Below are 23,252 nucleotides of genomic sequence, written 5' to 3'. Positions count from 1 at the left end.
GTCAGCTGTTGCAGGGAAAGAGGAGTGACTGTTACCAACCTGAACAACCCTGGAGCTTCCCCACAGAACAATGTACATATGTGTATCTGCTATATGTAGTGTGCCTATTTGTATTGTATTATAATAAAATAATACATTTATTAGACACAACGCATTTCAGAGTTGTACTGACTTCTTTCTCAAGGTCTCAGTTGTGGCCCTACAGCAGTCTGGTCACAGTGGCCAGCCATCTTATATGAGGGGCCCTCTGTAGAACAGCATAATTTTTTGCCACATTTACAGCTTAAATCACATGACATTAATATAGGGTAACATGTAGCTTCTGTTACATGGCCCAGCTGAACCTCAGCTTCTTCAGCCTTTCTTAATTAAAAAAAAAAGTTAAGTGAATGTTCAGTATTGTGTTAGTGGGTGATATAGAAAAATGGCTGTAATGAAGAAAGAGTGGCTGTACATCTATTTGTAAATGTTTCCTGAATAGCTTTTTGTGCTGATCTTCTTAAAGTGTGAATTCAGATTAGCTCCAGACAACTATTGTGAGTCTGTAACACTTGATTCATTCTTTCAATGCCAAATCGCTGGCAGTACAGAACATTCCATGCAGCCTTTAAAGTGAAGTTTCTTGCAAAAGATTACATTGAAAAGCCTCCCGGTAATTTTACTTTCTCACTGATGTAATACCTTTGATAAAGGTTTGCCAGTTTGAATATGACACATTTGAATTTTGGAAACTTTGTACGCCTTTTTTGTTTCTTTTTTCACTTTTAAAGAAAAATATTAGCAATAATAAATTAAATAAATAGAATTAGCAAATAATCCTATTTATTTACACTGCTTACTATAAAGGAGCGGGGATTCCAGTCATAATGCCGAGAATCCCAGCTTTAAACAGGTGCAGGGTATTTCCCGCAGCTGTGAGAAGCAGGAGCGGAGCGGCAAGTGCAAACAGCCATCGGCTCCCGCCTCTCTCTCTGCCTCTGCTGCAGGGAACGCCTGTTTAGATCTGGAACTCCCATCCATTATGACTGGAATTCCTGCTCCCTTATAGAGTGTTCCCTGAAGCAGAGGCAGAGAGAGAGGCAGGAACGGGTGGCTGTTTGAACTTGCCGCGCGGCTCCTGCTTCTCACAGCTCCTCCAGCCTGCTCCAGCTCCGTGAAGCCTCCTCAGGGCTGCTGGCATCCTTGCTCCAGTACCTCAGCAGCCCTCCACATCGCTCATCCGGCAGGCTGGAGGAAGCAGAGGCAGTGCAGCAAGTTCAAACAGCTGCCGTTCCTGCCTCTCTCTCTGCTGCAGGGAACACCTGTACACATCATAATGACGGGAATTCCCGCTCCAGCAACCTTGTGTTTCCTAACACCTCAATAACTGTTATCTCCCCTGATTTTGTTCAAATACCGAACAAAACTTAAGGGGGAAATTTTGTTTGGATAACGAAGTGTTCAAACACCGAGGTATAACTGTATACATAAACTTAAATGGGCACTGTCATTACCAATAAATAATGGTATAGCAGCAGGGGAGGTGATATACTACATCTTTGTAATTTACTTTATTCTTTTGTCTGTTTTCTATATGAAATACAAGGCTATAAAATTGGTCACTAGGTGCCTCATTTACTGGAAAAATGCAGTCAAGGCTCTGTCACTAAGGCCATTTGGTCTTTAGTAACAGCAAAAAAGAGACCAAATGCAGGAAGTGATGTCAGTTGTGTTCTGTTAGGGTGCGTTCAACTTCAAATCTGCGCCATCAAATCTGCTGCAGAACTGTTGCAGATCCTGTACGTGTGAACGCACCTTTAGTTGGTTCTTTATCCAGAGGCTCAGACAGTGTTGTGAGTAGCAGACATTTTATTCAGTGCTCCAGCTAGCTGCCATTACACATGAGGTAACTACTGAACAACAACCAACAAGATATCACAGTACAGTTGAACAATATAAGTAGTGAGACCCCTAGAGGCCATACACAGCATATGCATATTGCTAAAAGTTGCCCCTCTGCTTTGCACAGATTAGTGAAGGTGACTGCTGATTTGACAGCAGCCGTGCAAGCCCCTGTACACGCACCTGTGCACTGCTGCAACTGAGAAAACTAACTGATCTAATGGTACATTTACACAGAATGATAATTCGCCCAATTGAACGATTAACGATTTCAAAGAAACTGTTTTTTTTTATAACGATCAGCGTTTAGACGAAACGATATATTGTTTGAAAAAATTGTTATTGCGATCGTTTTAAGATCGCTTAAGCCCATCTCACACATAGGGTGAATCAGTGAAAGACTGTTTTAGACACAGCGATCTGCGAATTTTCAGCGACCAACAACTATTTGAGAACATGTTGAAAGATCACAGTGAACGATTTCTTGCGCATTGCTTGATTGTTCGCTGCGCTTACACGAGCCGATTATCACTCAAAAGCGATCGTTATCGCGAAAATTTTAACAATAATCGTTCCTTGTAAACGCAGGATATGGCACTGGCTTAGAGTGAAATGCAAAGGCATGAGGAGTACAATGTGATACTATATGGATTAAAATCAAAAGGGACGGTGTACATAAGGCCAGCATTAACTCTCTCTCTCTCTCTCTCTCTCTCTCTCTCTCTCTCTCTCTATATATATATATATATATATATATATATATATATATATATATTTGCTAGGGTTTTATTATTTGTATGTGTCATGTGAGGTACACTTCAAGCTTTTTTTTTTTTTTTTATAGACCTTCCAACATTTATTAAAAAGTACAAACCAATGTAGGGAACTCTGTACTATATTGCTATATCTAAAAATGTTACTTTCCCCTCTTATAAGGCTAATTTCATATCCGTTTTTATTAGCATGCAATTAAAATCACATTAGACAACTTATTTTCAGGAAGGATCTCTAAGAATAATCTACACCACATTGATTCAGTAGATACAGGGCCGTTTTAATACATTGGTGGGCCCAGTACACAGGCCTCAAGAGTGGGCCCCCCCAACCCAGCGTTATCAGAATCGGAGCTCCACACACAGTATAATCCCCTGAAAATGTCCCCACACTGTATTAAGAGCCCCAATACATATGTTAGTTACCTCATAACAATATCACCAATGATACCATTATATAATACCGCCACACCATGACCACTATCACTACAGCCCTATAACAGTTACATCCATTTACTCACATGGGGCGTCTTCTCTCATCAGAGTCTTTCACCTTTTCTTTCACTCCATCCAGCGTGGGCCACCTTGAAGTCTTCCCCGGCTGTGAATCTTCTCTCCAGAATCTGCCAGAGAAACATTTAAGGCTCCAACACATTCAGTAGTAAGGTCCCCTGTACCCCTATACAGTAGTTACCCCCCCTATGTACCCCTATATAGTAGTTACCCCCTATTTCCCCCTATATAGTAGTTACACCCCTCTGTGCTCCCCCACAGCTGTGTGCTGCCCCCAGTAGTAAAGACAGCTAGACCACTAGGTGCTGCTCCCAGAAGTATATATATACCCCCTGTGCACCCCCCAGTAGTATATAGACCCCATTGTGCTGCCTCCAGTAGTATATAGACGCCTTGTGTGCTGCCCCCAGTACTATAGATCACTAGGTACTGCTCCCAGAAGTATATATATACCCCCTGTGCACCCCCCAGTAGTATATAGACCCCATTGTGCTGCCTCCAGTAGTATATAGACGCCTTGTGTGCTGACCCCAGTACTATAGACCGGTGTTTCTCAACCTTTTCAGGCCAAGTACCCCCATGCGACAAGATGCTCCAGCCGAGTACCCCCAACGATGCCATCCATTAATAACATTGCCCAGGGTAGATTTACATGTACGTTTCACAGCAAAATCCACTGCGATACTCTGTACTGTTATGGCCTATGGCTCTGCATTCTCACAGAGGATTTTCAATCTGCTGCGAGAATGTAGCCGCTGCCTATTTATCTAATTAGCTGCCGGCCCTTAACAGATCATACTTACTTCCCTGTACTCCTACCTGCTTCTCTGGCTCCCAGCTCACTGACAGCCCACTCATCCAATCAGTGGCTACGGTGGGACTGTGCACTGATTGGCTGAGCAGGCCGTCAGTAAACCGGGTGCCAGAGAAGCAGGTGGGATATATCCCACAGAGATGGATATGTCCCCCTGGAGCCAGATACCTCCCCCCATGTAGTCAAGAGGCCTTCTTCTATGTAGCCAGATATCTCCCCCATGTAGTCAAGAGGCCTTCTTCTATGTAGCCAGATATTTTCCCTATGTAGCCAGATACCCCTTATATGTAGCAAGATATCCCCCCATGTAGCCAGATACCTCCTCCCCATGTAGTCAGATACCTCCCCCATGTAGCCAAATACTTCCTCCCATGTAGTCAGATACCTCCCTATGTAGCCAGATACCTCTGCAATGTAGTCAGATACCTCCCCCATGTAGCCAGATACCTCCCCCATGTAGCCAGATACCTCTCCCCCATGTAGCCAGATACCTCTCCCCCATGTAGCCAGATACCTCTCCCCCATGTAGCCAGATACCTCTCCCCCATGTAGCCAGATATCTCTCCCCCATGTAGCCAGATATCTCCCCCCATGTAGTCAGATACCTCCCCATGTAGTCAGATATCTCCCCATGTAGTCAGACACCTCCCCCATGTAGCCAGATACCTCCCCCATGTAGTCAGATACCTCCCCCTACGTAGTCAGATACCTCCCCATGTAGTCAGACACCTCCCCCATGTAGCCAGATACCTCCCCCATGTAGTCAGATATCTCCCCATGTAGTCAGATACCTCCCCCTATGTAGTCAGATACCTCCCCTATGTAGCCAGATACCTACCCCCTTGCAGCCAGACATCTCCCCATGTAGTTAAGATACCTCCTTCTATAGCCAGATACCTCCCCATGTAGCCATATATCACTTTTCCTTTTCCTCTCCATCTGGCCCAGACCACCATGATGATTTCTTGCAGCTACAATTTACCTCTTGCCAGAGAACCTGCCAAACATCTTAGGCATCACAGTTTTCCTTTAACTTCCCTCCCTTTTTCCTACCTATAGGCTCCCATACAGTAATAATTCCGCTGTTTGGTGTAATGCGCTGTAAAGTGAGTAGGTGTGTGGGTTATCCCTGTATTTAGGATCCCTCATTAAAAATAATATCCCCTTCCATGACCCTCCATATAGTAATAATGCCTCCTGCCCTGCCCCCATAGTAATGCCCACCATTCTACACCCTCCCCCTCCTGCCCCAACAAACAAAAAAAATTCATACTCACGTTATCCGCCCATGGGGGGGAGGGGTCTTCCTCTCTTCTCCAGCCTCTGAGCCACAAGGAGATTAAGGGGAGAGTAAGGTCTGAGGGGGAAAAGAAGGAAAGAGGAGGATAGAGGAGGTGAAGGGGGAGTGGAAGAGAGAGAAGGTGAAGGGGGGAGAGGAAGAGAGAGGAGGTGAAATGGGAGAGGAAGAGAGAGGAGGCGAAGAAGGGAGAGGAAGAGAGAGGAGGTGAAGAAGGGAGAGGAAGAGAGAGGAGGTGAAGGGGAGAGAGGAAGAGAGACGAGGTGAATGGGGGAGAGGAAGACAGGGGAGAGAGGAGGTGATGGGGAAGAGGAAGACAGGGGAGAGAGGAGGTGATGGGGAGAGGAAGACAGGGGAGAGAGGAGGTGATGGGGGAGAGGAAGACGGGGGAGAGAGGAGGTGATGGGGGAGAGGAAGACGGGGGAGAGAGGAGGTGATGGGGGAGAGGAAGACAGGGGAGAGAGGAGGTGAAGAAGGGAGAGGAAGAGAGAGGAGGTGAAGGGGGGAGAGGAAGACAGGGGAGAGAGGAGGACAGAGGAGGAGAGCGGTGATGGGGGTGAGAGAAGGTGATGGGTGATGAGGGGTGAGAGGAGGTGGTGGGGGTAGGGAGGAGGTGGAGGGGGTACAGAGGAGATGATGGGGGTACAGAGGAGATGATGGGGGTAGGGAGGTGATGATGGGGGTAGAGAGGTGATGATGGGGGTACAGAGGTAATAATGGGGGTAGAGAGGAAGTGGACTGGGGACAGAGGTGATGATGGGGGTAGAGAGGTGATGATGGGGGTAGAGAGGAGGTGGAGGGGGGGTAAGAGGTGATGATGGGGGTACAGAGGAGGTGGAGGGGGGAGAGAGGTGATGATGGGGGTACAGAGGTTAAGATGGGGTAGAGAGGTGATGATGGGGGTAGAGAGGTGATGATGGGGGTAGAGAGGAGGTGGAGGGGGTACAGAGGTGATGATGAGGGTAGAGAGGAGGTGGAGGGGGGAGAGAGGTGATGATGGGGGTAGAGAGGAGGTGGAGGGGGAGAGAGGTGATTATGGGGGTATAGAGGTGATGATGGGGGTTCATAGGTGATGATGGGGGTAGAGAGGTGATGATGGGGGTAGAGAGAAGGTGGAGGGGGGAGAGAGGTGATGATGAGGGTAGAAAGGAGGTGGAGGGGGAGAGAGGTGATTATGGAGGGAAAAGAGGTGGAGGGGGAAGAGAGGTGATTATGGGGGTAGAGAGGAGGTGGAGGGGGGAGAGAGGTGATGATGGGGGTAGAAAGGAGGTGGAGGTGGAGGGGGGAGAGAGGTGATGATGGGGGTAGAGAGGAGGTGGAGGGGGGAGAGAGGTGATGATGGGGGTAGAGAGGAGGTGGAGGGGGGAGAGAGGTGATGATGGGGGTAGAAAGGAGGTGGATGGGGGAGAGAGGTGATGATGGGGGTAGAGAGGAGGTGGAGGGGGGAGAGAGGTGATGATGGGGGTAGATAGGAGGTGGAGGGGGGAGAGAGGTGATGATGGGGGTAGAAAGGAGGTGGAGGGGGGAGAGAGGTGATGATGGGGGTAGAGAGGAGGTGGAGGGGGGAGAGAGGTGATGATGTAGTGGTGCGCTGGGGGCTTCTGCTGCAGTGGATTGTGGACCGGGAGATGGGGCACCCCACTTCCACAGGCAGCAGCGTCAACCGTAGGACGAGGGGGGCCCCATCTTCCGGTCTACAAACCACTGATTGACCGGAGAGAAGCAGCGTCAGCCGTAGGGGAGACCGGGGAGAAGCGGCGGCAGGTGGACATGGGGGGCGCCCCATATCCTGGTCCACAATCTACTGCAGGAGCCGCGGGCGGGGTAGCACCACTACCCCCTCGCAACTCACTGTCTCTGAGGCCCTGCTGGTCCGGCCGCCTGCGGGGACATCAGCCTGCCGCCGCCGCCGCATCTCCTCTCCGCCGGGTCACCTCAGGCAGCCTGTTCGGGATTCGTCCCCAGGCTGCCGCATATCCTCCTGGGGCCCCCGGCTGGACGCTGCAACCCGATCCGGGAGCCGCGGGGGAAGAGCGTGAGGCTGCCGGATCGGGTTGCAGCGTCCAGCCGGGGGCTCCAGCAGGATATACGGCAGCCTGGGGACGAATCCCGAACAGGCTGCCTGAGGTGACCCGGCGGAGAGGAGAGGAGATGCGGCGGCGGCAGGCTGATGTCCCCGCAGGCGGCCGGACCAGCAGGGCCTCAGAGACAGTGAGTTGAGAGGCTGCTGGTTTGTATCCTCGGACTTCATCCTTCCCCCAGCAGCCTCACCATGTTCTGTACAGAAAGCTGGTGAGGCTGCTGGGGGAAGGATGTGAGAGCAGCGGCGGGGACAGGTGCCGGGACATTGCTGGGTGATAGCAGTGTCCCGGCACCCAAAATATTTTTTCCCCCCACCTCCCGGCGTACCCCCTCAGCCTGCGGCGCGTACCCCCTGGGGTACGCGTACCGCAGGTTGAGAAACACTGCTATAGACCACTAGGTGCTGCCCCCAGTAGTATATAGCCCCATCTGTGCTCCCCCAGTTATATATACCCCCCCCGTGCATCCCCCAGTAGTATATATACCCCCGTGCAGCCCCCAGTAGTATATATCCCCTGTGCTCCCCCAGTAGTATATACTCCCCCTGTGCACCCACAGTAGTATGTATATCCCCTGTGCTCCCCCAGTAGTATATAGTCCCCCTGTGCATTCCCCAGTAGTATATATATACCCCCCTGTGCACCCTCCAGTAGTATATATATCCCCTGTGCTCCCCCCAGTAGTATATAGTCCCCCTGTGCATTCCCCAGTAGTATATATACCCCCCTGTGCACCCTCCAGTAGTATATATATCCCCTGTGCTCCCCCCAGTAGTATATAGTCCCCCTGTGCACCCCCCAGTAGTATATAGTCCGCCTGTGCACCCCCCAGTAGTATATATATCCCCTGTGCACCCCCCAGTAGTATATATATCCCCTGTGCTCCCCCAGTACGCTTTCCCAGATATATATAACCCCTGTGCACCCTCCCATTTATATATATATATATATATATATATATATATATATATATATATACACCCTGTGCATCCCCCAGTTATATATATATATATATATATATATCCCCTGTGCGCCCCGAGTAGTATATAGCCCCCATGTGCACTCCATTATATATACCAGTTATATATACCCCCTGTGCGCCCCCCAGTTATATATACCCCCCGTGCACCTCCCAGTTGTATATATATCCCCTGTGCGCCCCAGTAGTGTATAGCCCCCCTCTGCACTCCCCCAGTTATATATATACCCCCTGTGCACCCCCCCAGTAGTATATAGCCCCCCTCTATGCTCCCTGTTATATATGCCCCCCTCTATGCTCCCTGTTATATATACCCCCTGTGCGCTCCCCCAGTTATATATATACCCCCTGTGTGCCCCCAGTTATATACCCCCCTGTGCACCCCCCAGTAGTATATAGCCCCCCTCTGTGCTCCCTGTTATATAAACCCTCCTGTGCACTCCCCCAGTTATATATACCCCCTGTGCACCCCCCAGTAGTATATAGCCCCCCTCTATGCTCCCTGTTATATATACCCCCCTGTGCGCCCCCCAGTTATATATACCCCGTGTGCGCCCCTCCAGTTATATATACCCCCCTGTGCACCCCCCAGTAGTATATAGCCCCCCTCTGTGCTCCCTGTTATATATACCCCTGTGCGCTCCCCCAGTTATATATATCCCCATGTGCACTCACCCCAGTTATATATACCCCACTGTGCACCCCCCAGTAGTATATAGCCCCCCTGTGCACTCCCCAAGTTATATATACCCCCTTTGCACCCCCAGTAGTATATAGCCCCCCCTGTGGCACCCCTAGTAGTATACACCCCCGCTGTGTGCTGACAACCCCCCCCCCCCCCGTTATATAGCCTCCCTTTGTGCTCGCCCCTCCCATATAGCAAATAAAAAACAAAAAAAACACTTTATACTCACCTGGGTCCGCGCGTTCGTCTTCTCTTCACCTCATCCTTGTGGCCGCAGGCAGTGCTTTGCCTGCGGTCACAAGAGGCCGCTCTCCCCTCTCGTGGTGTCGGTGCTGAGTGACGTCACTCAGCAGCGATACCACTACGGAAGAGCGGCCTCTTGTGACCGCAGGCAAAGCACTGCCTGCGGCCACAAGGTTGACTGACAGGGAGGGAGCCAATGGCTCCCGACCTGTCAGTGCCGCTGCTGCTGCCTGTACCTATGAGCGCTCGTTACGAGCGCTCATAGCTACAGTGCAGAGCGCAGCAGCAGGCGGGGGGGGCCCTGCAGGGGGCGCCATGGATGGGTAACTTACCCATCCCGATGGCGCCCACCTGGCAGGCTGGTGGCCGGAGCCCTGTGCGACCGCAATGGTCGCACAGAGCAAAGGCCGGCCCTGCGCAGGGTGGGCCCCTTTAACCAGTGGGCCCGGTGCACGTGCACCATGTGCCCTCTGGTTAAAGCGGCCCTGAGTAGATATCATAATGTGCAACTCAGTAGTGTAAATCATAGTCAAGTGACACAATCACAAAGTTAATCACAGCTGAAACATATGCAGATTGGAGGATATTAGACACAAACTTTATTACATTCAATACTATACAATACTATATGGGTAACTCGAACTGTATAGTGTCATACTAATGCCCTAGCAAGCATGGACAAGGCTGTATAATCCCTTTTAGTGTTCACAATATGGTGAACCAAAGGAAAAACTCATTGATCACATAAACATATTAGGGGAGATTTATCAAACAATTTAGCAACCAATCAGATTTCACCTTTCATTCCTCACAGACTCTTTGGAAAATGAAAGGTGGAATCTGATTGGTTGCTAGGGGCAACTGAGCCAGTTTCACTTTACACCATGTGTGATAAATCTCCCCCATTGTGCTATATGGAAGTAAATACAATGGATTTTATGTAGTGTCTTTTTTTTTAGACCTTGTGAAGTTTGTTATTTTCATTATGTGGTTGGTAACCTAGAATTTGAACAGGAAGACAATTTTACTGTAATTCCTTGAACGCAGTACAGGGTAGTAAGTCTTTTCTTTCAATATAGGTGTAATACATAAAACCCAATCCTTGAGCTGGGTATCTTTAGATTTGGACACAGCTTCTCGCTGGAGGAATAATGCTTTAATGCTTTATTTAATTGGAAAGTCTTTGAATACTGTAGCTTGGCTTTAGGAGAGGAGAGAGGATTAAACTGAGGTTACTGCAGGCTTATTGAGGTTCGCTCATCTCTACTAGTGGCATAAAATAAGTAGTGCAGGCAGAAATAGAAAACATTGGTACCAATAGAAGATACAGACAGAGTGCAGATGCCATTCACCCAGAGTGTTCTATACAAATATACCAGGCTATAGGTGGGTAAGAAACACAGCAGGGGCCACACCTACTCTGGGACACTGCATACCACACCTACTCTGGGACACTGCAATAGTATATGTCAGTTTTTGGGCGGCCATATGCCCATCATTCCCCTAATTCATATGTATTTACAAGTTTTCATTAGCACACTGTAAAACATTACTATTGTAAGTAGAAAAAAAAGCTCATCTGATTTATAACATTTCTTTTTCAGGTTTTTCTGTTGTGCAGGTCACAGCGACCGACGCTGACAGTGGACCAAACCAACAAATAAGCTACAGAATTGAAAGTGGTGCTCAAGATAGGTTTCTTATTGATGCCATCACGGGTGTCATACGTGTAGCCAATGTGACTGTGGATAGGGAAGAGAAAGATGCCTATAGGCTGCTGGTTGTGGCTGCAGACCGTGGTACCACCCCCTTGTCCGGAAGCACCACAGTAAATATCCTTATTGATGATGTAAATGATTGTCCACCAGAATTCGCTTACCCAGTCCAGACTGTCAGTGTTTTAGAGTCTGTTGAGGTGGGAACAGTAATAGCCCAAGTTACTGCCATTGACCGAGACCTCAACCCACGTCTGCAGTATTACATTATTGAAATTGTGGCCACTGATGACACCAATGCCATTGTGCCCAAACAGCAAGATGCTTTCAGTATTAATTTCAACACAGGTATTGTGCTATAACTTTTTATATCTAAAAGTAATGTTTGCAGCTCAGTTGGAATTTCCAGCCATCCCACTCTCTTTCCGCATGCACTTCCTTTTCTTGCCTATCTCCCACTGCCTTCCTAAACCCCTAACTAGCACTCTGCTTTTTCTTAATAATCCTCTGCACCCCTGTTTTCTGCTGATTTACTATCATAGTACTAACCAAATAAATCTCTTCTTTTCTTTATGGCTCACAATCCTGAAGGTTTGATCTGTATTTCTGTAAAAGCCTTCCCTGTCTGACTCATTCGTTGTCCTCCTACATCACCATCATCATCATGATAACTGTTTCCTGATGCACTCTCATAGTCATTGCTGGCAAGGATGGTGTCCTAGTCATCTTAAAGGGCAAGTGTCCCTTTATTGGTTGTTGCTAAGCCTATGCAGACTGAACTTGGGGTCATTCTACTTGTTTCTATAATTGTAAAGATGTAATTATTTGCATTTATTCCTTGAGAAGTTGGCATGTATATTAGGAAAGCTTTATGACAAATGAAATATACATTCATTGCTGTTTATTATATGGAGGATGGTATAGCTTTTATAGTACTGGACCTTTATTTTTGATTATTTTCTATATTTCTCCTTTCTAGGAGCAGTTATGGTAAATTCTCCTTTAAATAGAGAACTAGTGGCTACTTATGACATTACTGTCTCTGTGTATGATAATGCAAGTGAGGTGGTTGATAAATCAGTCAGTGTCCCAAATGGTAAGTATGTCCCTTGACATATGCATGTATATGACAAATAATAGTCTTTCATGGGAATTCTTCAATATAGTTTATACTGTCAAAAAGCTTATTGTCTTTTATTTCTTACAGCCAAACTAACAGTCAACATTCTAGATGTCAATGACAACACTCCTAGATTTCGTCCTTTTGGGGTAACTGTTTTCTCTCAGAGGATCATTGAAGGTGCTACCCCCGGAACAACCCTCCTTTCTGTGTCTGCTGTTGATCCAGATAAAGGACTCAATGGTCTGATTACGTATTCTCTCCATAACCTTGTACCAGAAGGATATGTTCAACTAGAGGACAATATGGCAGGTATGTGACAATAAACTTCCCAATCCATTCTCTAACATTTATCCTTTTTATGGTACAGAAAACCTAGCATATTAAACACATAAGAATCCTATGTATTATTTTTTACATAACAGGAAAGATTATCGCAAACCGTACTGTTGACTATGAGCAGGTGCAGTGGTTAAATTTTACTGTTCGGGCCTCAGACAATGGTTCTCCTCGTAGATCTGCTGAGATTCCAGTTCACCTTGAGATTGTGGATATCAATGACAACAATCCAATCTTCAGCCAATTGTTATATCAGGTAAAGAGGAATAGTGACTGCATGATGTAATATCTGTATATTGAATTTTAGCACTGGCATGCCATAAGACCCAATACTAGACTCCTAACCTTAAGTCCATGGCTGCATACACATACACTTAATCACATTGTAATGTAAAGGGGAAAATACTTACTATTCAAACCAGAACAGATCTGCCTCCTTCAGACACCATTTTACAGAGTAAGCTGGGTTCACACTACGTATATTTCAGTCAGTATTGTGGTACTCATATTTCAACCAAAACCAGGAGTGGATTAAAACACACAGAAAGGATCTGTTCACACAATGTTGAAATTGAGTGGATGGCCGCCATATAACGGTAAATAACTGCCATTATTTCAATATAACAGTCGTTGTTTTAAAATAACAGCAAATATTTGCCATTAAATGGCGGCCATCCACTCAATTTCAACATTGTGTGAACAGAGCCTTTCTGTGTTTTTAATCCACTCCTGGTTTTGGTTGCAATATGAGGACCACAATACTGACTGAAATATACATAGTGTGAACCCAGTAAGGCTATGTTCACACTACGTAAAAGTACGGCCGTTGTTGTACTTTGTACGGTGTGGAACACTGCCTTATCTGCTATGGGATCCAATACGGCTTTGCAAAGAACTGACGTAATTTTTCTGAGGCCGCAATTCAGTGAATTGCGGCCGCAGAAAGTCCTGTCACTTCACACAATAAAGCGAGCGGCTCTGGCCGCTTGCTTCATTGTGTGCTATGAGAGTTCTGATTCAGGCGCGCGCTGATGCGCCGACATCAGAACACTGCGGCAGGAAAGATCGTCCGGCCGGTACTTAAGTTCCCGCCGGAATGATCTTTGCAGAGACTGGCCGTTCCGTGACCCGGCCGGGTCACGGAATGGCCGGTCTCTTACGTAGTGGGAACATAGCCTAAAGGTGGTTATAACTAAGTGCATTGCATTACATGGACAAGTTACAGCTTGGGTTGAATTGCAGCATTTTATGAACCTTTATTCAGGCTTCAGAACCTAAATCTCCCAGCAAGCAGTCCTTGCTGGCTCAAATATCTACACAGTTAATTAACTATAAAATGCCTGTGAATGGCTGTGAGGCTACAGCAGTTAGTCGCACCATAATGTATAGATAGTAATATAGTATAGAAACATCAACATATACTTTAATAATCACATATTATTTTAGTGCTTATAAATGGTAACTGCAAAGGGCTAGGTGTACTGGAGAACGTGCAAGGGTTTTGACAGGATGCAGTTCTTGTGCTACAACTTAAATGTGGGGCAGGAAGTAAATAATAATGTCACTAGGTCACTAAATTGCTTCTATAACCTATATATGACAACAAAGTAAAACTATGAGCTTATCTGTACAATACCACATTTATAATACACAATAATGTGATAATGACGGTTTTATGTTTCTTGTACTGTATTTCTAAACAAGACATTTTACTGTATAAACTTTACTTGAATAGGGTTTGCTTAGAGCTACTGATCGACCAGGCTCTTCTTCCATTATGCCATCCACTTCACCATAAACACTTGGGGCGAGATTTATGAAAGGGTATAAATATACACCTGGTGTAAACTTCCCCCAGCAACCAATCACAGCTCAGCTTTCAGCTCTGGTAAAATATAAGAGGAGCTGTGATTGGTTGCTGTGGGCAGTTTACACCAGGTGTATATTTACACCCTTTCATAAATCTCCACCTTGGTGGTAGAAATAGTGTCCAACTCAGGAACTGCAGTCCATGGTCTGTATAGTAGGTGCATTGTCTTCAATAGAGCTAAGCGAAACAGGTTCGTGTTCAAGTCCATCCAAACCCGAACGATCAGCATTTGATTAGTGGCGGCTGCTGATGTTGGATAAAGCTCTAAAGTTGTCTGGAAAACATGGATACAGCCAATGACTATATTCATGTTTTCCACATAGCCTTAGGGCTTTATCCAACTTCAGCAGCCACCGCCAATTAAATGCCGAAAGTTCGGGTTCGGATGGACTCGAGCATGCTCGAGGTTCGCTCATCTCTAGTCTTCAACCCTTGCATGTGAATCACAGTCCCCCACAGACATTAAAAACTGGTGAGGTTCCAGACATGTCACTTAAGTTGGCTTTACATTTTTAATAGTTGCGGGGATGGGTAAATGTCCCCACACATTATGCTACAGTATTGTCGTCCGAACCTGCAACTGGCAGCTGGTTTGGCCGTAATTATAAAGTGTATAGGGACCTCCCAAGTCTCCACGACAGATGATGTCCGAAGAGAAAGGGGTTGAGTGGATGGATTTTTATTGCCCAACCACTTTGTTCACATGGAAAGCAGTCTAGTTTTGGCTAAACCCTGCTGTGCAGAACATTTATGTGTATGGGAAGGACAGGAGAGATAACTGTCGGCCAAACGATCATTCGGCTGACAGTTCTCAAAAGTTTATAGCCACCTTAAAGTGTCACTGTCGTTATAACTTTCAAACTCTAAATCAACAGTTGATGTGATTATTAAAGGGTTTATCCAGCGCTACAAAAACATGGTTGCTTTCTTTCAGAGACAGCACCTCTCGTCTCCTGTTTGGGTGCAGATTTTGTAACCCAGTTATATTGAAGTAAATGGTGCTAAGTTGCAAACTTGATCCGTTCAATATACATTACATAGTTACATAGTTAATACGGTTGAAAAAAGACACGTCTTAAACAGTCTACACTTGTAAATCAACTGAATATCTTCATAATGCCATGTTTTATTATATATCAGATAGGTTGGATTGCTGTGAAACCAAACATATCCCATGGAATTTAAAGGGGTTATCCAGCACTACAAAAACATGGCCACTTCCCCCCTCTCTTGTCTCCAGTTCAGGTGTGGTTTGCAATTAAGCTCCATTTACGTCAGTAGAACTGAGTTCCAAACCCCACCCAATCTGGAGACAAGAGAGGGGAAAAGTGGCCATCGTTTTGTAGTTCTTGATAACCCCTTTAATTGTGTCCATTGTTAGATTAATTTGGCTAGACAAAAGAGTAACATGGTAAATAGCATTTTTGTAACAGAGCTGTATAGAAGGTCAACATATTTCCTTTGGTTGTAAACTACATTGACAATGCTGAAAATTGTGTTTCTGTGAACGTGGAGTCAGTGATTGGGATCTTAGCATGAAAAACTGTTATAAAGACAAATACAGAAGGGTGTGCTAAAATACTTTCCTTTCCATCTCCACTCAAGTGTATGGGTAAGTGCCTTCTGCATCATGCTTAATGCCCTCTGATCTTCTTCTAGAAATCAGTATTTGAGGACCTTCAGCTTAGTTCAACAGTTCTTCAGATTAAAGCAACAGATGCTGACTCTGGGCGGTTTGCTCTCATTCAGTACAGCCTGGTTGATGGAGAAGGAAAGTTTGGGATAAATCCTACAACGGTAAATGCTTTATATGTTTACAATGAGAACATTGAGGCCCAGCATATTTTATATTCTATATTAAATGCTATGAAAGAATATTTCCCAAATAAGGATTGTATTGCACATAAATTGGCATTGTCTATAAATGTCATTCATTTTAATAGAGTGATCTGCGCATGCATGGCAAGCTGTGTAATCGCAACCAGTATTCTAGAAACTGGACTCTCACAACCGAAAGAGGTTTTCAAGACATCTTCAGTTTGCATTTAAAAAAATGTATTTGGTAAAATACAGCTTGAGGGGAAAATCTCGCTGCACATTTGGGTGTGTAACAGGGCGCTAAGACTTCACTTTAGAACAAGTTGCTTTTCCTCCTGAAGATGACCCACTTTGCACATTTTTTCCCATGGAGTATCACTTGGCTTGTAAGACTCCTTATGTCAGTTTGGCTGTCTCCTCAAAGAGACCACTACTTTTCCAGGACCTCGTTTGGGGAAAAAACTTTAACTAGTTAAGGATTATCAGTTTGTTTGTAGATATTAAGAGGCCTTGTATCAGTACGATGACATCAGTTATTTGGCACAATACGTTAAGAAATATTCCATCTATTTACTTGACTATGGTAACAGGAGTCGGCTGACAGCAACTTGTAACTAAACATCCAAAAAGGTTGAGTGTTATGTTGGAGAAGAGCACAATATGGCTTCCTCATACTAGTGTACTGCTCATACATGAATCAGCATGTATTTGGGGCCTGTCACCCCTGCCTGAGTTTGAAAAAGCAGGAGGGGCCCTTGTGCTATAAATTGCCATCTTTTTAAAATAAGAGAGGACATTCTGTGTATATGGGGGAGGACATGCAGATGACTGCAGCACATTTGGATAAGCCTAGGCTTTTATAAATATAATGTTTGTTTTTCAATTAGGATGAGTTTTCTAACAGAGCCTGCCCATTAGTACGTTACAGTACGGTTATAAAATGACTAATAGATGGCAATTAACTGTTACTTATTTGTTCATCACATCTTATTAGAAGTGTACTTAAAAATGTTCTCCTCCACATTACCAGGAAAATTCAACTAATAATTATGTGACTAAGGAGATATAGCAAGTCTATAAAAAAAAAAATCTCATAAAAGATTTCATGGCTGAAGAGTAAGGGGTAAGGGGTGTAGAGTCTGAAAGCTGGCGTGCACCAAGTCGTCCTGCAGCCTGAGGCAGATTGTCAACTGGCATTGTCTGTGTCAACCAATGTTTTGGGAACATTTTTCCACATTTTATCTGGCCATATGGATAAGGGTATACAGACAAGGGTTGTCATTCTGAACCAACCCTATTAAAGCCAACACAAACACATCAATATATTTTTGTAGCATGAGAACGGATTCCTGCAACCATCTTTTAGATGTATTCATGGACATATCTGCAACAAATCTGCAACAAATATTCATCATTCATTCATCCAACTGAACTGAACAAATGAATTTTATCAGGGACTAACTCCCAACTGCGACTCCAGCTCCTTCATAAATGGCCAATCTGACACCAGGGGAGTTAGGCCGCGTTCCATGTTCCACACGGACATGGAAGGCCTGTAACGGACTCACACACACACACACACGCCCAGGCAGCATCAGTATAAGATGCTGGGAGCGGGGGAACTGTACAGATATGAGCCGTGCTGTAATAAAGCCCATGCTCATATCTGTACAGTTCCCCCGCTCTCAGCATCTTATCACAGTTGCTGCCCAGGCGGGGAGGGTGAGTCCATTGCAGGCCTTCTGCATCCGTGTTGTGTGCAGAAGACGGAATGCATGAATGCTGCCTAATTTATCAAACTGGTGTAAAGTAGATCTGGCTCAGCAGCTTCTTCCTAATCCCTACATGATCCTGGTCTCCAGCCACTATGTCCTGAACAACTCAAAACTAGACTAGTTGGAGCAGGGGGTCTTTTTCTGCTGACAATCTTCTATGTTTCTAACTTAATATTTACTATACACAAAGAGAAACTGCTAACAATGCTTGATACAAGTGATATAGAGGTCAGACATAGTCCCAGATTTATCAGCTTTCTGTCAGTGCCCACGCTCCTGAATCGTTGCCACCCTGCAGCAACTACCCACTTAGCCAGTCAGTAACTGCACCTGTGTCCCCCCTCATGCACTAATTGGCTGAGTGGGTATTTCTGAGTGGGGCTGTCACATCACAGGATTGGGGGACAATGAGTTGTGATGCTGCATTGTGGAGGCACGTGAACAGGTGAATAGGACTTCTTTATTAAGATCCCACTATCCCCTGTCCCCCTGGATTTTTCACCATTGCCCAGAATACCTCTTTAATTTCTGCTCCTCTTTCTCAAACACACTCACAGCCTGCTGCAGCCATAACTCGCACACACAGCCTTCTGCAGCCATAGCACACACACACATACACACACACACACAGCCTGTTGCAGCCATAGTGCACACACATCCAGCCTGCTGCAGCCATAGCGCATGCACACAGAGCCTGCTGCTGCCATAGCGCGTGCACACACACACACACAGCCTGCTGCAGCCGTAGTTCACAAACACACAGCCTGCTGCAGCCATAGCACACACACACACGCAGCCTTCTGCAGCCATTGCACACATACAGCCTGCTGAAGCCTTAGCACAGACACGCAGCCTTCTGCAGCCTTAGCACACTGAAGAAAATTACACAATCTTCTCCCAGACAGAAAACACCACATTAAGGACAGAGGTTACTGCTACACTACTTATGACTTTTCCTCCTCCTCCTTCTCTATATTATAAAATTTTGAAAGATTTTGTTTTAAAGCTGGAGTAGGAATCCTGCATGTATGTACACTGGTACCTTGGTTCTCAAACTTAATTGGTTCAGGAAGGCAGTTTGAACCGAGCAGTGTTTTCCAAAAGGAAATAATGTAAAATGTGTTTAAGTGGTTCCAGCACCCACCAATAATTACCTGCAGTACTCATATATTACATTGATAAGTGCCCAGTTTAATCTCTGCAGTATAGAACAGAGCAGCTCTATACTGTACAGTACATTACAGAACAGCACTATACTTTACAGTATATGATATACAACATAACCAGCAATTATAGTACAGTAGTCACTAACTCCTAACTTATCCTTTACTGTATAGAATCCCCCCCCATCCCAGCACCTTAAAATATGGGAGAGCGTGGTCCACTGACTATACTTCTACTGTACTGTATATGCACTTCAGCAATGTTGTACTGTACTGAAGCCTCACCAGTGCTAAACTTACCAGCTACAACCCACCATCAACACTCGCAAGAATGTTACTACAATTGACAGTAATGCTTTAACCCTTTAAGGTAGGCCCACTAAAACCAGAAAAGGCAAGCACCTTAGACCAGAAGGGGAAATAGCATGCCTCCTAGTAGAGCATAACTATTGGCAGGAGGACAGTGAAAAAGAAAATGTTTATTTTTTTTTATATACCTACTTAAAGATGGGCATAACTAAATGTCCTTCAGCAAGTAGTATTACCTCGGCAACCACCCTTTTCCTCGGCACACTGTTCATATGGGCTTTTTCACCTGACAATCAGGAGGATAGAGTCCGCTAACCTGGGCTCACTCGGTGCTCAGCTCGGCGTATCACTGGAGACTGTGTATGTTGAAAAGAGAACAGAAATGCCGCGGCACACATCCAATTCAGAGTGAATCTTCTTTTATTTTGCTTACATAGTCGTGGGTGCAAACAAAATAACAGGCTACGATCGTTTCACGCCTAGGTCTGGCGCTTCCTCTCGACCGATTGGATGTTTGCCACGGCATTTCTGTTCTCCTTTGAACATAACTAAATGTCCGTCTTTAAGTAGATATATAAAAAAATTCTGCCATAGTTCTATACAATCTCTAAAAAAAATTAACAATGGCCATGAAGTGTCCACACAGTGTTACCACCTTCCTCATTGTTCCTACATTGACCGAAGTCTCCTCTGCTGTGCAAGAGCATAATGCTTCCGTCTGCTGGCAGACGGCGCAGGACAAGGAGGTGGAATTGCTCTGAGGCCTGTGTCACAACGCAGCTCTGTATGTGTATGATTATATAATGCACCTAAAGCTAAAAGGCAGTGATTTCCATAGTACATGTGTATGTTCACCGGGGATGATAAATATTTCTTACAATTGATAGTGAAATGAATGCCATCCCTGTGACAACTTAAGTAAGGCTGTAAATACAAACCACAACGCAAGTAAAAACAGTCTAAGCCAATGATAACCCAGATCAGTTCAGTGCCTCCCTCCCCTAAATCTAACACATCATGCCACCATTTTGAGAGTAAAATTTAACTAGGGGGAGTGTTTACTATCATATATTAACATCATTTTTAATCTTGAGGTTGTCTGTTATTTTGTCCAAATATGAAACACTTGAAAGACCTTTTACAATACTAATTAATAATTCTAGCAGTAACCACTAACCTTAGTGTAATAGAGTACTGTAGAGGTTATTCTCTTGCTGACTGCTCATAGACTATGCATTTCCTGGTGATCCATAAAATGTGTCTGGTCAGGAAGGTGCTTAACATCATCTCTGTGTAGTTTTGAATTGTTTTTAGGCTCTACAGGTACGGGTTTACTAGGTTTCTGCAACTATTTGAGGTGTTGAAGCAAAACTGTTGCCTAAGCTTTTGCCTAAAAAATCAGTCTGCCATTCACACGTCTTAGATAAGCCATGTGGTCCTAAATTGGTCTTCTAGTGCTGCTTCTACTACGACTTCAGTGACAGTAGGTTATGATAATATATTTAAAATAAAGAATATCCTGGATGCCAAGAGGTTGGCAAGAAGAATTACTCTCTTGTAAATTGGAAGGGCTGTATACCTAAAGTTAGGTAGGCAGACCACCCTTTCATTAGAACCCCTCAAGAAGTGCTTGGATTTCTCAGTTTGCAGTTACTCTTGATTTTTGTGTGTGCTCCCGTGCCGCCCCCTTTTGACCCTAGTTGAGTCATTCAGAAGCACCCCTAATTGCAGGTCCCAGCCAACCAACCAGTTTCCCCCTCTTGTGTTCCCACTTGGTTACTGCATGTGAAGATACAGAGATCCCTCAACTTACAATGGCCTCAAGATACAATATTTTCAACATACAATGACCAGACTCAACATACAATGGTACAGGCAGGCAGGTTGTGCGGACATGTAAATAACTAGATGATCAACCAATGAAAGTGGCCATTACTGAAGTGCAAGCACTGGTTGGCTGTCTAGTAGTGATTATTTTGAGTATAGTGTGATACTACATGTCCTGTACTGCTCTGTACCTGGGCCAGTTGTCCATAGAATTTTTTGGTCTCAACATACAATATTTTCAACATACAATGGTCATCCTGGAACCATTTAATATCGTATGTTGAGGGACCACTGTATTATCGTTACCATATTAGATGTCAGGAAGGATTTTTTTCCCTTATGTGGCAATTGGCATCTGCCTCATTTTCTTGCCTTCCTCTGAACTGATATTGTAAGATTATAGGTTAAACATGACAGACCTTTTTTAATCTTATCAATTATGTTACTATGTAGTGTGCACTTTATCCATAATTTCCAAGAGCTTTATTTGCATTACACCCTACAATCCATGTATGTCAAAGTTTCTATACTATTCTCATATTATTCCATTCCCAGTGCTTCTAAGGTTTATTTGTAGTGTAAAAGCATTGACAATGCATGTTCAGTTACAGTATAACATATTGAGCACATTGAAGGCCATTATATGTGGGGAAGGACACAAATTGCATAAAACCTTGTAGTTCCTTTCCTCTGCATAGACCGCTTTGCATGTCTTCTATCTAATTTGTTCCACTACATATAATATACATTGAGAAAATCTTTATATGTGTAATACTATAAAATCTAGCGGTAGCTTGTTATATTGTACTGTCACTTAGGTAATAAATAAGGGCTATGAATTACATTTATATTGTAATTCTGGGTATTTCTGCATTTATTCCCTTGTATAGATAGAATAGTTACTTGTCCTTGGCTTATACAATGACAACATCCATAGATGGAAGAGCGCTCTATTTACATAGAAAGAGGCCGCAAAACTCAACATCAAAATGTATCATGAAATGTTTTGTTTCAGGAATATTTCAGACATTCCTTTAAGCTATGTAAAAGCTAATCATGTAATAGTATTTTACATCCTACATACTGAATGGATTTTCTTACCTAAGCAAGGTAATTTATAATACAAATAAATGCAATGTTAATGCAAATACTAAAACAATGTTTTGCACTGTGCAAGTATACAGTACATAGTACATAGTCCAGAATGTAATTTTCCTAGCACCAGTTCACACAGGCAGTAATTAACTTACTTGCATATTCTTGCACTGTGGGAGAGAACTGCAGTGTCTCTAGGAAACCAACTAAAATGTGCAAACTATATTCAGCTGGGGCCTCAGCAATGCTTACTAATGGTGTCAAGCCTTTTGGAGTTAATAGGGTTACGCAATGATTGATTACTTTTATTTGGTGTATAGCAAGCACTATGAATACCGATTTTATTGTTGGAAAGACATTTTTACTCACAGGTGAAATATGTATTTCCTTAGTATATTACTTTCTATACTTATATAATAGCTCGTACTTTACTAGCAGTAATTTTGCATCTTGGTAAATGTGCCACTTTGCAGTTCTGCTTGTGACAGGTTGCTGCCTTCAAACATCCCATAGCTACTTGTCTTCCATCTTTAGAACACAGTGCTGATCTATGCAACCATTGTCCACAGCTGAGTAAAAATATTCCCTGTACACACAAGACTTCTGCTGAAAAAAACCCCATTAAATTGGCTGCTTGCTATGCTTAGGAGCACAAAGTGAAGAATCCTAGAATTAATTTCTCCCTTGTAGATTAACAGCTTCCTTAAATACAGTTTAGGCTATGTCCACACTATGTAATACAGCAGCCATAGTTTACTATGGCTGCTGTATTCACCGGCAAACTACTGTATGGCCACTGGATTACATGTTCCTGCAGCTGACACTGCCATATCGGCTACAAGAAAATTACAGTTTTCCCATTTGGTTTGTGGGCACCTTTGCGTGTGCCTGCAATCCAATTAACCATTGAACACAATCAGGGCCGATTCTGGGGTTTCTGCCGCCTGAGGCAAAC

At 44.5% G+C, this 23,252-nt stretch overlaps 1 protein-coding gene across 1 annotated transcript in view; it reads left to right on the top strand.

Annotated features, from left to right (window-relative positions):
* Nucleotides 1-23,252, top strand: part of CDH23 (cadherin related 23) — a 671,672-nt gene that overhangs the window by 614,435 nt on the left and 33,985 nt on the right. The window contains exons 45-49 of the mRNA XM_069981852.1: nt 10,871-11,329; nt 11,961-12,077; nt 12,189-12,413; nt 12,527-12,696; nt 15,970-16,107. Coding sequence (XP_069837953.1) covers nt 10,871-11,329; nt 11,961-12,077; nt 12,189-12,413; nt 12,527-12,696; nt 15,970-16,107 — 1,109 coding nt within the window. The remainder of the gene's footprint in view (nt 1-10,870; nt 11,330-11,960; nt 12,078-12,188; nt 12,414-12,526; nt 12,697-15,969; nt 16,108-23,252) is intronic.

The sequence above is a fragment of the Dendropsophus ebraccatus genome, chromosome 8 (assembly GCF_027789765.1).
Source record: "Dendropsophus ebraccatus isolate aDenEbr1 chromosome 8, aDenEbr1.pat, whole genome shotgun sequence".
NCBI classification, from domain to species: domain Eukaryota; kingdom Metazoa; phylum Chordata; class Amphibia; order Anura; family Hylidae; genus Dendropsophus; species Dendropsophus ebraccatus.
Note: the sequence above shows the minus strand (reverse complement) of the source record. Positions and strands in the feature narration are given on the sequence as shown.